Genomic DNA, 13,950 nt, shown 5'->3' on the forward strand with positions numbered 1-13,950 from the left:
CAGCTCTAGGAAGAGTCTTGGTGGTTCCAAACTTCTTCCATTTAAGAATGATGGAGGCTACTGTATTCTTGGGATCCTTCAATGTTGCAGACATTTTTGGTACCCTTCCCCAGATCTGTGCCTCGACACAATCCTGTCTCGGCGCTCTACGGACAATTCCTTCGACCTCATGGCTTGGTTTATGATCTGACAAGCACTGTCAACTGTGGGACCTTAAATAGAAAGGTGTGTGCCTTTCCAAATCATGTCCAATCAATTGAATTTACCACAGGTGGACTCCAAGTTGTAGAAACATCTCAATTTTCAGTCTCATCGCAAAGGGTCTGAATACTTATGTACACAAGGTATGTTTTTTATTTTTAATAATTTTGCCAAAAATCTAAAAACCAGTTTTTGCTTTGTCATTATGGGGTATTGTGTATAGATTGATTAGACATTTTTTTTATTTAATCAATTTTAGAATAAGGTTGTAACGTAACAAAATGTGGAGGGGTCTGAATACTTTCCGAATGCACTGTGTGTGTGTGTGTGTGTGTGTGTATTTATCTTTGTTGTTTCCATAGCCTGAGCATACCATGTACAAGATGTCATTAGGTGTAAGAAGGTTACCGGTTTCCTGTAATATTGCATTGGGTGTAAATAGTTACCTGTGTCCTACAATAAGGCACCAGGTGTAAAATGGTTTCCTTTGTCTCTCCCACAGCTGAGGTGAAGCGGGTTGGAGACACTCTCCTGGGCATGGCCACTCAGTGTGTCCAGGTGAAGAACGTGGTGAAGACGTCCCCCCAGACCCTCTCCAACCTCTGCCTCAAGATCAACGTCAAACTGGGGGGCATCAACAACATCCTGGTGCCACACCAACGGTAAAGCAGAGTGAAAGAGCGGGTGTGTGTGGCCACGGGCAGAAAAGTGTTTTCTATCACCCAAATAGGGGTTAGAAAACACTTATGTGCTATTTAGCAGAAACGCATATATACTTTATGACAAACACACCTATTTGGACTGGATATACACTACCGGTCAAAAGTTTTAGAACACCTACTCATTCAAGGGTTTTACTTTATTTTTTTACTATTTTCTACATTGTAGAATAATAGTGAAGACATCAATACTATTAAATAACACATTTGGAAGCATGTAGTAACCAAGAAAGTGTTAAACAAATCAAAATATATTTTATTTGAGTTTCTTCAAATAGCCACAAATAGCCACCCTTTGCCTTGATGACAGCTTTGCACACTCTTGGCATTCTCTCAACCAGCTTCCTGAGGTAGTCACCTGGAATGCATTTCAATTAACAGGTGTGCCTTAAGTTAATTTGTGGAATTTCTTTCCTTCTTAATGCGTTTGAGCCAATCAGTTGTTTTGTGACAAGGTAGGGGGGTATACAGAAGATAGCCCTATTTGGTAAAATACCATATTACGGCAAGAACAGCTTGAATAAGCAAAGAGAAACGACAGTCCATAATTACTTTAAGACATGAAGGTCAGTCAATACGGACAATTTCAAGAACTTTGAACGTTTCTTCAAGTGCAGTCACAAAAACCATAAGCGCTATGATGAAACTGGCTCTCATGAAGACCGCCAGAGGAATGGAAGACCCAGAGTTACCTCTGCTGCAGAGGATAAGTTCATTAGAGTTACCAGCCTCAGAAATTGCAGCCCAAATAAATGCTTCACAGAGTTCAAGTAACAGACACATCTCAACATCAATTGTTCAGAGGAGACTGTGCGAATCAGGCCTTCATGGTCGAATTTCTGCAAAGAAACCACTACCAAAGGACACCAATAAGAAGAGACTTGCTTGGGCCAAGAAACACGACCAATGGGCATTAGACCGGTGGAAATCTGTCCTTTGGTCTGGAATCCAAATTGGAGATTATTGGTTCCAACTGCCGTGTCTTTGTGAGACGCGGTGTAGGTGAACGGATGATCTCCGCATGTGTATTTCCCACCGTAAAGCATGGAGGAAGAGGTGTTATGGTGTGGGGGTGCTTTGCTGGTGACACTGTCTGTGATTACACTTAACCAGCATGTCTACCACAGCATTCTGCAGCGATACACCATCCCAGCTAGTTTGGGCTTAGTGGGACTATCATTTGTTTTTCAACAGGACATTGACCCAACACACCTCCAGGCTGTGTAAGGGCTATTTTACCAAGGAGGAGAGTGATTGAGTGTTGCATCAGATGACCTGGCCTCCACAATCCCCCGACCTCAACCAAATTGAGATGATTTGGGATGAGTCGGACCGCAGAGTGAAAGAAAAGCAGCGAACTCCTTCAAGACTGTTGGAAAAGCATTCCAGGTGAAGCTGGTTGAGAGAATGTCAAGAGTGTGCAAAGCTGTCATCAAGGCAAAGGGTGGCTATTTGAAGAATCTCAAATGTAAAATATATTGTGATTTGTTTAACCCTTTTATTGGTTACTACATTATTCCATAGTTTTGATATCTTCACTATTATTCTACAATGTAGAAAATAGTACAAATAAAAACCCTTGAATGAGTAGGTGTTCTAAAACTTTTGACCGGTAGTGTATGTCTGATGTTTGTCTCTCTCGCTCTCTCCCCACCAAGTCCCTCAGTGTTCCAGCAGCCTGTTATCTTCCTGGGGGCCGACGTCACTCACCCTCCAGCCGGAGACGGAAAGAAGCCATCCATCGCCGCGGTCAGTCTCTTCCTGTCACTCTAGTTTCCATTGGCACTTTCCTCTAAAACACTGCCTTGTCTGTCCATCTAGTTGTCATGGGGTCTGATGGATCTAGTACATTGGTAATCTACTAGTTTGTTTTGTTACCCAGACCCCTACAATAGCGTTCTGAAAACATGGTGTCAGAAGTCATTTTTCTGACCATCTCCCCTTCTCTGGCCCTATCCAGGTGGTGGGCAGTATGGACGCCCACCCCAGCAGGTACTGTGCCACCGTGAGGGTCCAGAGACCCAGACAGGAGGTGATCCAGGACCTGGCCTCCATGGTGCGGGAGCTCCTCATCCAGTTCTATAAGTCCACCCGCTACAAACCCACCAGAATAATATTTTACAGGGATGGCGTGTCAGAGGGTCAGTTCAGACAGGTTAGTTCAAATACTTATGTCCCCCTCAATCTCTCATTTAAAGTTGGCAGCCAAGCCAAATGATGTCCCTATGTTGAGAAATACATCTATTACAAATAGCAATGTTCTTCATAGACTATTAGCCTTAAGCTTGAGTCTTAAGCTTTATCATGAGCTATTAGCCATCAACCTTGAATTCTTCACCGCTCGCCACTCTTTGCTGGTGAGTTGACTTCTCTTTGTGTGGCAGGTGCTGTACTATGAGCTGCTGGCCATCAGGGAAGCCTGTATCATGTTGGAGAAGGAGTACCAGCCAGGCATCACCTACATCGTGGTGCAGAAACGCCACCACACACGCCTCTTCTGTGCCGACCGCAACGAGCGGGTAAGTGGTGCTATGGATCTCTCCTTGTACATTAATGATTTACTTTATGTGCTAGGTTTAGATTGGTTGTTGAACTGTTTTTAAATGGGGTGTTGTTTCTTTGGCAGGTTGGACGAAGTGGTAACATTCCTGCAGGCACCACTGTGGACACAGACATCACTCACCCCTATGAGTTTGACTTTTACCTCTGCAGCCACGCAGGAATACAGGTGTGTGTCAAGACTCATTCCAGGGTTGTGTTCAATATGCATAAAATAGGAAAACATTCTAAAACTAAAGTCAGCATTTCTTATTAGACAAGTTCAGGTAGTATCTCCTGCTTATTTCTCTCTAATGTCGATTCTTGCCGTCATTGATACTTTCCCAGAGGTTCGTCGGCCTCTATTGCTTTCCACTACACTTAATTGTCAGTGTTGAATCAATGCTGGTATTCTCTCCATGGAACCTGCATTGTCCCTGTGGTATTACAGACTTGGCCTTCTCCCTACAGGGTACGAGCCGACCATCCCACTACCACGTCCTGTGGGACGACAACTGCTTCACTGCTGACGAGTTCCAGCTGCTCACCTACCAGCTGTGCCACACCTATGTCCGCTGCACCCGCTCGGTCTCCATCCCCGCGCCAGCCTACTACGCCCACCTGGTGGCCTTCCGCGCCCGCTACCACCTGGTGGACAAAGAACATGACAGGTGAGGGGGGAAAGGGATTCATTTCGGTGTGATGAGTATACTTTTCCGTAGGGCTAAAATCATTGTCTTGTGCTGTTTATCAGGTAAAAAGAAACTGGAGGCCGATATCATGTATTGACTATAAAATAATATTCAAGTTCATTCAAGATAAAGGTTCTCTCCCTCTCTTTCTGTCCTTTTCCCTTTCTCATTTCCTCACTTCCTTCTCTTGAACACACGCAGTGCGGAGGGCAGCCACGTCTCGGGGCAGAGTAACGGCCGAGACCCCACGGCCCTCGCCAAGGCTGTTCAGATTCATCACGACACACTGAGGACCATGTATTTCGCCTGAGAGCTTGAATACCCCTCCCAACACTCCACCGTATCAGCCTCTGTGTCCTAGTGGGGGTCTCATATCGGACCCTGGGCTGGCGCAGCTCTGGTCCTGACGAGTGGATGCCAAGCCGCTAAGGATAACAACAACCAGAGAGGAGTACAGCAACGTTATGCAATACGAAACCAGCCAATCCTTTGCTGTGTTTTTAATTAATTATGGATTTTATCTGATACTGCTCCTTGAGCTGTGCTCAACTTTTGCTTTGTCTTACTTTCAAAATGCCAGAGTGTAGAAGACAATACAGGGGAATTGATAAGGATGGTTTCAGTGGGTGTGTGGGGACATAGCAGGTCCAGTGAGGATCAGTCTTGTTCCTCAACCCAGTGATGATATGATGACTTTCCTATCCATGGGGTTCAATCATATAAATTGACGTCTTTTACATGTCTTAGTTAGCTTGTTGTCGTTATATGTGCATTTTCGTATGTTCTGTAGAAGTCTGATTGCTATGGCGATGCCTGTTAGTCGAGAACGCTCGTGAATCACAGCTACGTCCTTTTTCATACGGCAAGCTGCTCGCCCAGTCACTACTCTTTAAGCCAATGGTGACTTACTTGCAGTCATTGCGCCTGTCAGAGTTTGTAACACTGCACTCTCTATCAGTATCAAGTTTTTTAAACGTTTTTTTTTTATATAGCCATTGTTTTAGGGATTATCTGTTGAGTACTTATAGAATATCAACCCTGGCCACACCATGGACCTACTCAGAACCTTTACAGAGTTCACTGTGGTAGCTACAGATTTCACTTTATCTTTGTTTTATTCCTCCTCCTGCTATTTGAGATTAATCTTATTTAACATTCATTTTCAGCAATAGAGCACTGTTCGTTTGTTTGTCGACGACCATAGAGGTTTTTCAAATGTTAACTAAGTAACTGATGATGTCACACCTTTTTAGTGCAATAAGTCGTTAATGCAGAAAATGGGTTCTATGGTTAACATACCGATTGGATATTTTTGGGCCATTATGATCGGACATGGGCAGGTGATAATGGATAAAGAATGTAAACTGGGGCAAGGATTGATGCCACAAAATGGTTGTGGGTTATCTGGGGGGTGACCTATGACAAAGTACGTTTTCTTTAGTAAATGGGGTGAATTATGTGCCCGTTTTTAGGTGGAAAGAAGAAGAATTTGAAAGACGTATCTATTTTAGTTGGAGCTCCTCTGAGATCAGTTCGTTAGTTTAATTATATAGTCAAAGAATCTCATCCAGGTGTTACTGTAAGCATGATATGTTGTCTAGGACTGTCTTGGGTTTTTAATGTAAATTATTTTATAATATGTAGACTGATCAATTGAAGGTGGGGGCAGTCAGCTAACGGATCTGTCTCGTTCATTTTAGCCCTCTGGTTGTTGGACTCATTTTGCACTGTTCAAAGTAAGCCTTCATATTTACAAGTTTTATCAAGCCGTTTTGTCACATTTTGTGGGCATTGTCACTCTCCCTTTGCCTTGCTGTGCAGTATCCTCCAGGTGAGGCCTTTGAGTTTTGTCTCGTTCCAGTTGGACCAAACCAATGTGCCTCGTGGGGTTGTGAGGGGGAGGACTGGGGTCATCTGCATGGGGCTTGGAGCATGGGTGGTATGAGCCTTGTCTGACTGGCATACTGTTGATCCATCACTGCCTTTGCAAAAGAAGCGGCAGCGTTGTAGCATGGCCAGCACTCTGCCACGCTCATTGTCCTATAGCTACGTGTTACCAGAACCAAACTAGCTGCTATAACACATTTTATTTCGTTCATATATATTTGTACAAAGACTATAAGAATATGACAATTTACTGCACTTAAAGATGCATGTGTTTCAGGTGAGACACATGCCCTGGTGCTGAGACGTGCAGTGTGTCGAGTGGTGGGGTGGGATAGGCCCCCTCTGTTGTAGTCAGACAATATGAGCTTCATTCAGTGTTTTTAAAGGATCAGGAGTAACATAGAGAGGACTTTCCACCTACGATACAGGGGACATGCTTTAATTCCCAGAGGATCTTTTAGTCATCAATACAGCTCGGCCCCCGGGGTATGTGTGAATTAAGTCCCAGCAAAATGCACACTTTCCTGCAAGATGTCAGACATTACCAGCATTTGATTTTACTTGAAGAACACTGTAGGTATGATCTGATCAACTGCAACTGTGGGCTAATGTGTAGCTGCCCTGCTTGTGTGAATATATGTTTTATGTCTGTACAGCAGTAACACAGGAAGGAATTATCTCTACAATGCCACGGAATCGACCTCTAGAGCCCAGTGGGCATCTAGGAGGCGGGGCATTGGGAGCTTATGCTGCCGTTCGTAACCAAGTGGGAGGTGGAAATTTACCAGTTGTGAAGTCGTATATACCAATTGGATGCATTCACGTGCTTTGAACTCATTGAGAAATGCTGGGGGGGGTAATACAGGGGAGACAAATGGCAGCCTACAGTACATTCGGAAAGTATTCAGACCCCTTGACTTTTCCACATTTTGTTACATTACAGCCTTATTTTTTCGCCCCTCATCAATCTACACACACTACCCCATAATGACAAAGCAAAAACAGGTTTTTAGAATCTTTTGCAAAAGTATAATAAAAAATAAAAAATGAAATACCTTATTTACATACAGTAAGTATTCAGACCCTTTGCTATGAGACTCAAAATTGAGCTCAGGTGCATCCTGTTTCCATTGATCATCCTTGAGATGTTTCTACAACATGATTGGAGTCCACCTGTGGTAAATTCAATTGATTGGACATGATTTGGAAAGGCACACACCTGTCTATATAAGGTCCCACAGTTGACAGTGCATGTCAGAGCAAAAACCAAGCAATGAAGTCGAAGGAAATGTCCGTAGACCTCAGAGACAGGATTGTGTCGAGGCACAGATCTGGGGAAGGGTACCAAAAAATGTCTGCAGCATTGAAGGTCCCCAAGAACATAGTGGCCTCCGTCATTCTAAAATGGAAGAAGTTTGGAACCACCAAGACTCTTCCTAGAGCTGGTCGCCTGTCCAAACTGAGCAATCGGGGGAGAAGGACCTTAGTCAGGGAGGTGACCAAGAACCCGATGGATACTCTGACAGTAGCTCAGCTGGTAGAGCACGGCGCTTTTAAACGCCAAGGTAGTGGGTTCGATCCCCGGGACCACCAATACACAAAAATGTATGCACGCATGACTGTAAGTCGCTTTGGATAAAAGCGTCTGCTAAATGGCATATTATTATTATTATTATTATTACAGAGCTCCAGAGTTCCTCTGTGGAGATGGGAGAACCTTCCAGAAGGACAACCATCTCTGCAGCACTCCACCATTCAGGCCTTTATTGTAGAGTGGCCAGACGGAAGTGACTCCTCAGTAAAAGGCACATGACAGCCCGCTTGGAGTTTGCCAAAAGACACCTAAAGGACTCTCATACCATGAGAAACAAGATTCTCTGGTCGGATGAAACCAAGATTGAACTCTTTGGCCTGAATGCCAAGCATCACGTCTGGAGGAAACCTGGCACCATCCCTACGGTGAAGCGTGGTGGCAGCATCATGCTGTGGGGAGGTTTTTCAGTGGCAGGTACTAGGAGACTAGTCAGGATCGAGGAAAATATTAACAGAGCAAAGTACAGAGAGATCCTTTATGAAAACCTGCTCCAGAGTGCTCAGGACCTCAGACTGTGGCAAAGGTTCACCTTCCAACAGGACAACAACCCTAAGCACACAGCCAAGACAACGCAGGGAACAATTTAATCCATTTTAGAATAAGGCTGTAACGTAACAAAATGTGAAAAGGTCAAGGAGTCTGAATACTTTCCGAAAGTACTGTATTCCCTATATAATGGCAGCCTATTCCCTATATAATGCACTACTTTTGACCAGGGCTCTGGGCAAAAGTAGTGCACCATGTAGGGAATGGGGTGGCCCATAAGGCTCTTGGCAAAAGTAGTGCACTATGTTGGGCATTTGGGAATCAAACCAGGCTCCTCCATGTGATGCCCTCCCCTCTCTAAAAGCTGGACATCAGATGCCTTCTTTCACATTATTCTAAAGCATTTTAAATTCCGAAATGGAGATATTTGTATATTTAAAATATATGTAATAATATTATAATGAACACTTATTTTTGCTAACAGATTCTATAAAAATAGAACAATAATATAATATAGAAGACAATAGTAATATAGTAACTAATAAATAATCCAAATTGAATAATGCACTAGACTGATATGTTTATTTGTTCCACGTTAAAGCAAAGCGTGTCGTACCGAAGTTACATCTGCTGCATTTAAATGACCTACTGTGAGGGGGATTGTTGATTTTTCGGGGCAGGTGTTGTGTAGTGACCGATTGGATGAACCACCCCCTATTTCCCATCACCCTCCTCTCTGTTCATTGAATTAACGATCTCTGGAAATTACCCTAGTTTCCATTCAGTAGATTCCATTAATCTCACAGAGCCTGGTCTTCTAGAACAGGTAGTGAATGTGACCTCCATTTTGAGTGCTGATTTAATTTGAGACATTTGTCTGAATCTCTTAAGTTTTTCGTGGGAAAGGGGTGAAGGTTAATACTTGGACAATAGTCCATAGACCGTGCCTTTTTCTGATGGTGCTGAAAACAAGTAAATCAAAGATATCTTAATTTCAAAACATTGAGGGCAATATGCCCCTCTCTACATAGATACATGACAATACTGTACAACATGTCTGTGTACCACTGACATACAGTATGCCAAGAACACAACAATATGCAGAACCAATCAGTTTTGAGGTGTCAGGACCAAAAAAGCTTGTGGGGATGTTAAGGTGGGCAGGCAATCACATGGCACAACCAAAAATGTTGCATTTAATAACTGGGCACTAGTGGCTATTTTAGACTGCCACCCTCTTCAGGTGGCAAACAGTTTACTGTAATGCATGGGATTTTCACCCCGGTTCCCTTTAATCCTTTAGTAGATGTTCAGTGATGGGGTGTTCTAAAGTGAACAGCAATAAACAATGTGATCTTTAGGCTCTGAGCAACTGGCTGTTGGGTTACACCAGGATTGCTTCCCAAATGCCACCCTATTCCCTATATAGTGCACTACTTTTGACCAGAGCCAAAAGTAGAGCACTATGAAGGGAATAGGGTGGCATTTCGGACACTACCCCAGGCTTTCACCCAAAGCACACCTATTTTTAATGACTGTCGTGTGAGAGCCGCTTGCATTCCATTTGCCACATTTTGGATGCTAAATGCTCTCAAACTCCCAAATGGCACTCTATTCTCTTTATAGTGCACTAATATTGGCTCTGGCCAAAATTATTGCACTATATAGGAAGTAGGGGGCCATTTGGGAAGCAGCCCTGGTATAACCCAACCATTATTCTAGGCCTAGACAGAAATACATCCTATTTGTTTAGAACCACTGCTCTGGCATTATACATTTGTATACATTTCTTCTCAAGACCTTTATTGAAAGAACTTTAATGTGTTACAGCTAGAGGTTTATAGACAGAGAACAACATGCAGTGGTCCAGTTGTGCCACAGGAGTGCCTGCTTGCCTAAGAAAGGATTCCTCTGAAAATCTCCAAACCCTGCATCTCTAGTGTGGTTGGCTGCATATCATACTTAATAAGATACAATTGACAAATTGCTTTGGTAACAGTATGTGCTAGAATTTTTGCCTGATTCTGAAATAATTGTGACACTTTTAGAAGTATAATTATATGTAAAGATTTTTTTTTTGTATTTGTCTGATCCTGGTCCTAAGTTGAGCCTTTTTATTTGGTTGTCATATTTAATTGTTGTTTTAATTAAATACTGTATGTATGAAATCTGTGTTGGTGTATTCATTGAGAGAATGTATGAGTAATGTATGTTGATTCTTGCAGTTTTTTCTGCTTCATTCCTAGCCAGACTGAGATATGGTTTTCAACTGTGATGGTGCTGGAGTCAGGAGTGTAACTTGAGTGAGGGATGGGGGTCAGGGCCCCCAATAGAAGAGACAAGCCAATTTGACCCCTCAATAATATACCATGATGGATTTGAAATTATTTTCCCATCGTAGCTACTTATTTCTCATGATCACGACATAAGTTGTTTTGTCGAGATACCAAAATAAACTCTACAAATAGGAGTGGACATATTGATGATAGATTGCCAGTATGGCTGAGGCAGTGAGCCCATGGTGGATCAGCACATACATTTTTATTGATTGCTACATTAAGGGATGGTAAAGTTCATGCAAACCTCATGCTTTCATTTGTGTAAGTGAGGACTTGGTGGACTGTATATTCTTTAGGTTAGGTTTTACTTTGTTCGCTCCCGTGTGCTGTTAAGGGCACATGATAGACAGGTAGGATTCCAGTTGAGGTGGTTTATTAATGCTGAATATGCACAGGCAGGTAGTATGGATGGGCTAAGGCACTTAGTCATCTGGCAACTTGTTTCAACCGAAGTGTGTGTGGTCTACAAGTAAAGAGAAATAAAGATACAATAGTGAATGCCGCACGTGTGCTACAAAGCATGGCACCATCATCTTCAGTACATGGCTACTACTGCACAATGAACTTGAATACCTCTAAACAGAGAAATATAATGTAATACCCATATAATGATGTGCCATACACCTATACAATTACAGGGCATATAAACAACGCACTAGGGGACATTATCCTTTACAAATACAGGGTTAAATGTCCGAAATGATATGACAGCCAAAACAGAGCTAGCCAGCTCACAATAGCTAGCTTGCAGTAGAAACTACTAATTAGCATAACCATAAATATGACATTATCGTCGCAGAGTGAATCTTCAGACAAACACATGAAAGATATGAAATATGTACTTACATATCAACAAGGATGAACACTGGCCTTGGCTAACACAACGAAAGCTAACTGGTGGGAAAACACAAGGATGGCTGGAGCTTTCTCTCACTTGACTTCTCGAGCTTATCTTCTCTAAACTGGAGATCGCCCAGCATGTTCTGCTCCACTTCACCGGTGGGCGGAGCTACAGCTCTGATATGATTAACTACAAATAATTCACAGCCTTTTGTACAATTTGTGTTTGGAGCTCATCAGTTAGAATGTTAGCAAGCTAAATGTCCTTAATCTTGAGCTAAGAGCTCATGTGGCATTATGCCCTCGTGGGGCATTTAAGCCCAGTTTATTTTTTTTATCCTAAAAAACTCCCTAGTCCTTGCCGATGACAAGCATACCCTGAAATGATGCAGCCACCACTATGCTTGCAAATCTGAAGAGTGGTACTCAGACGCTGAAGGTTGTGTCGTCGGGTGAGGTCGTCGTCGGTGGGTGAGGTCGTCGTCGGGTGAGGGTGAGGTCGTCGGGTAAGCTTGGCTTTATACATAGTTTGGGCTTTGTCGAGTAAGGCTAAAACTATGTATTTAGATTGTAGTTAGGTATTGTAGGTAGTTATCGTGGGTTGTTGTATGTAATTATTGTAGGTTAGTATTGTATTCGGCTGAGCCCGGCGTAGCACGAAGCTAGCTGGCTAAACCACCACCTGGACTAGCTGGCGGATAGCTACTGGCAACTATTAGCAACGGTATAGTTGTTTTACGCCTGAGAGTGCCTGTAATTACGCCAGCTGGCTGCCTACAATAGTTACATACAATAATTGCCTACCATTCAGCTGTTTTCTAACCTCATTGTCTGAACCGTTAACGCTAGGTAGTAAGTGGCTACTGTGCTTGAAATTTAGCTAGCTTGTTGCTACCTGGATAGCAACTAGTAAACAATAGCTGGAACGACCTCGCGAACAGACGCGAACTGGCTGAGTCAATTCAGTGGCTAGCTTTGCACTTGGCTAGCTAACAGTAGCTGCTAGGGGTAAGTCATAACATACATTTGTGTTTTTTGGTAGCCATAGTCGTTCAAGGAATTCGGGACATGGGTGACTAGTTAACGTTAGTTTGGCTCGTGTGTGTTCGTGCCGTGAAAGGAGGGGTTTCTTCTTTGTCTGAAAGCAATGGCTAGCTAGTATGCTAACTATTCTAGCTAACTAACTGGCTGAATAAGTTGACGACGGACTCGCTCAAGCTGTCGGGACTAACCCACAACGTTAGACACGGACACGAACGATCTGCTTGGCGTGCTGACACACTGGTGGTTTGTTGTGGCCGAGTATTGGTGCTAAACCATGTTGTTGGAGTCCGGAATGCTAGCAGGCTGCGGCATCTTATGACTAGGTGCCCTGGACGATTTTCACGGAAGAATACTGTACCTAGTCAGCTAGCTGAATAAACTAAGTTAGTCTATTCCTAGAAAACATTGAACCGCTGTAGTTTACAACAATTATAGTTTCTGAGGTGGAAGTTGGGAGAGTTATATTTGGGTGTTGTGGTGAGGGAGGCCCCGCTCTCTCCTTTCCCAGATGTTTAGTTCATTTCATTCCGATGTCCATTGCATTATTGTAGCCATTTTCTGCAGCCTGTCAACTATGCCTCTGTCTATCCCTGTTCTCTCCTCTCCGCACAGGCTATACAAACGCCTCACACCGTGTGGCTGCTGCCTCTCTAACCTGGTGGTCCCTGCACGCACCACCCACGTGGAGTTCCAGGTCTCAGGCAGCCTCTGGAACTGCCGTTCTGCTGCCAACAAGGCAGAGTTCATCTCAGCCTATGCTACCCTCCAGTCCCTCGACTTCTTGGCGCTGACGGAAACATGGATTACCACTGAGAACACTGCTACTCCTACTGCTCTCTCCTCGTCTGACCATGTGTTCTCGCATACCCCGAGAGCATCTGGTCAGCGGGGTGGTGGCACAGGAATCCTCATCTCTCCCAAGTGGACTTTCTCTATTTTCCCCTGACCCATCTGTCTATCTCCTCATTTGAATTCCATGCTGTCACAGTCACTAGCCCATTTAAGCTTAATATCCTTGTCATCTATCGCCCTCCAGGTTCCCTTGGAGAGTTCATCAATGAGCTTGATGCCTTGATAAGTTCCTTTCCTGAGGATGGCTCACCCCTCACAGTTCTGGGGGACTTCAACCTCCCTACGTCTACCTTTGACTCATTTCTCTCTGCCTCCTTCTTTCCACTCCTCTCCTCTTTTGACCTCACCCTCTCACCGTCCCCCCCTACTCACAAGGCAGGCAATACGCTTGACCTCATCTTTACTAGATGCTGTTCTTCTACTAATCTCACTGCAACTCCCCTCCATGTCTCCGACCACTACTTTGTATCCTTTTCTCTCTCGCTCTCCTCCAACACTACTCACTCTGCCCCTACTCAGATGGTAATGCGCCGTCGCCACCTTCGCGCTCTCTCTCCCGCTACTCTCTCCTCTTCCATCCTATCATCTCTCCCCTCTGCTCAATCCTTCTCCCTCCAATCTCCTGATTCTGCCTCCTCAACCCTCCTCTCCTCCCTTTCTGCATCCTTTGACTCTCTATGTCCCCTATCCTCCCGGCCAGCTCGGTCCTCCCCTCCAGCTCCGTGGCTTGATGACTCATTGCGAGCTCACAGAACAGG

General features: G+C 44.0%; 1 protein-coding gene across 1 annotated transcript in view; it reads left to right on the forward strand.

The window, feature by feature from the left end:
• LOC311123329 (protein argonaute-3-like) overlaps positions 1-10,285 on the forward strand; it is a 42,179-nt gene extending 31,894 nt beyond the window's left edge. The window contains exons 13-19 of the mRNA XM_084158168.1: positions 704-863; positions 2,579-2,669; positions 2,881-3,075; positions 3,305-3,439; positions 3,547-3,648; positions 3,930-4,129; positions 4,352-10,285. Coding sequence (XP_084014294.1) covers positions 704-863; positions 2,579-2,669; positions 2,881-3,075; positions 3,305-3,439; positions 3,547-3,648; positions 3,930-4,129; positions 4,352-4,460 — 992 coding nt within the window. The 3' untranslated portion in view covers positions 4,461-10,285. The remainder of the gene's footprint in view (positions 1-703; positions 864-2,578; positions 2,670-2,880; positions 3,076-3,304; positions 3,440-3,546; positions 3,649-3,929; positions 4,130-4,351) is intronic.
• Positions 10,286-13,950: the final 3,665 nt, after the last annotated feature.

Source organism: Coregonus lavaretus, assembly GCF_964263955.1.
Source record: "Coregonus lavaretus genome assembly, chromosome: 3".
In the NCBI taxonomy this organism is placed as follows: domain Eukaryota; kingdom Metazoa; phylum Chordata; class Actinopteri; order Salmoniformes; family Salmonidae; genus Coregonus; species Coregonus lavaretus.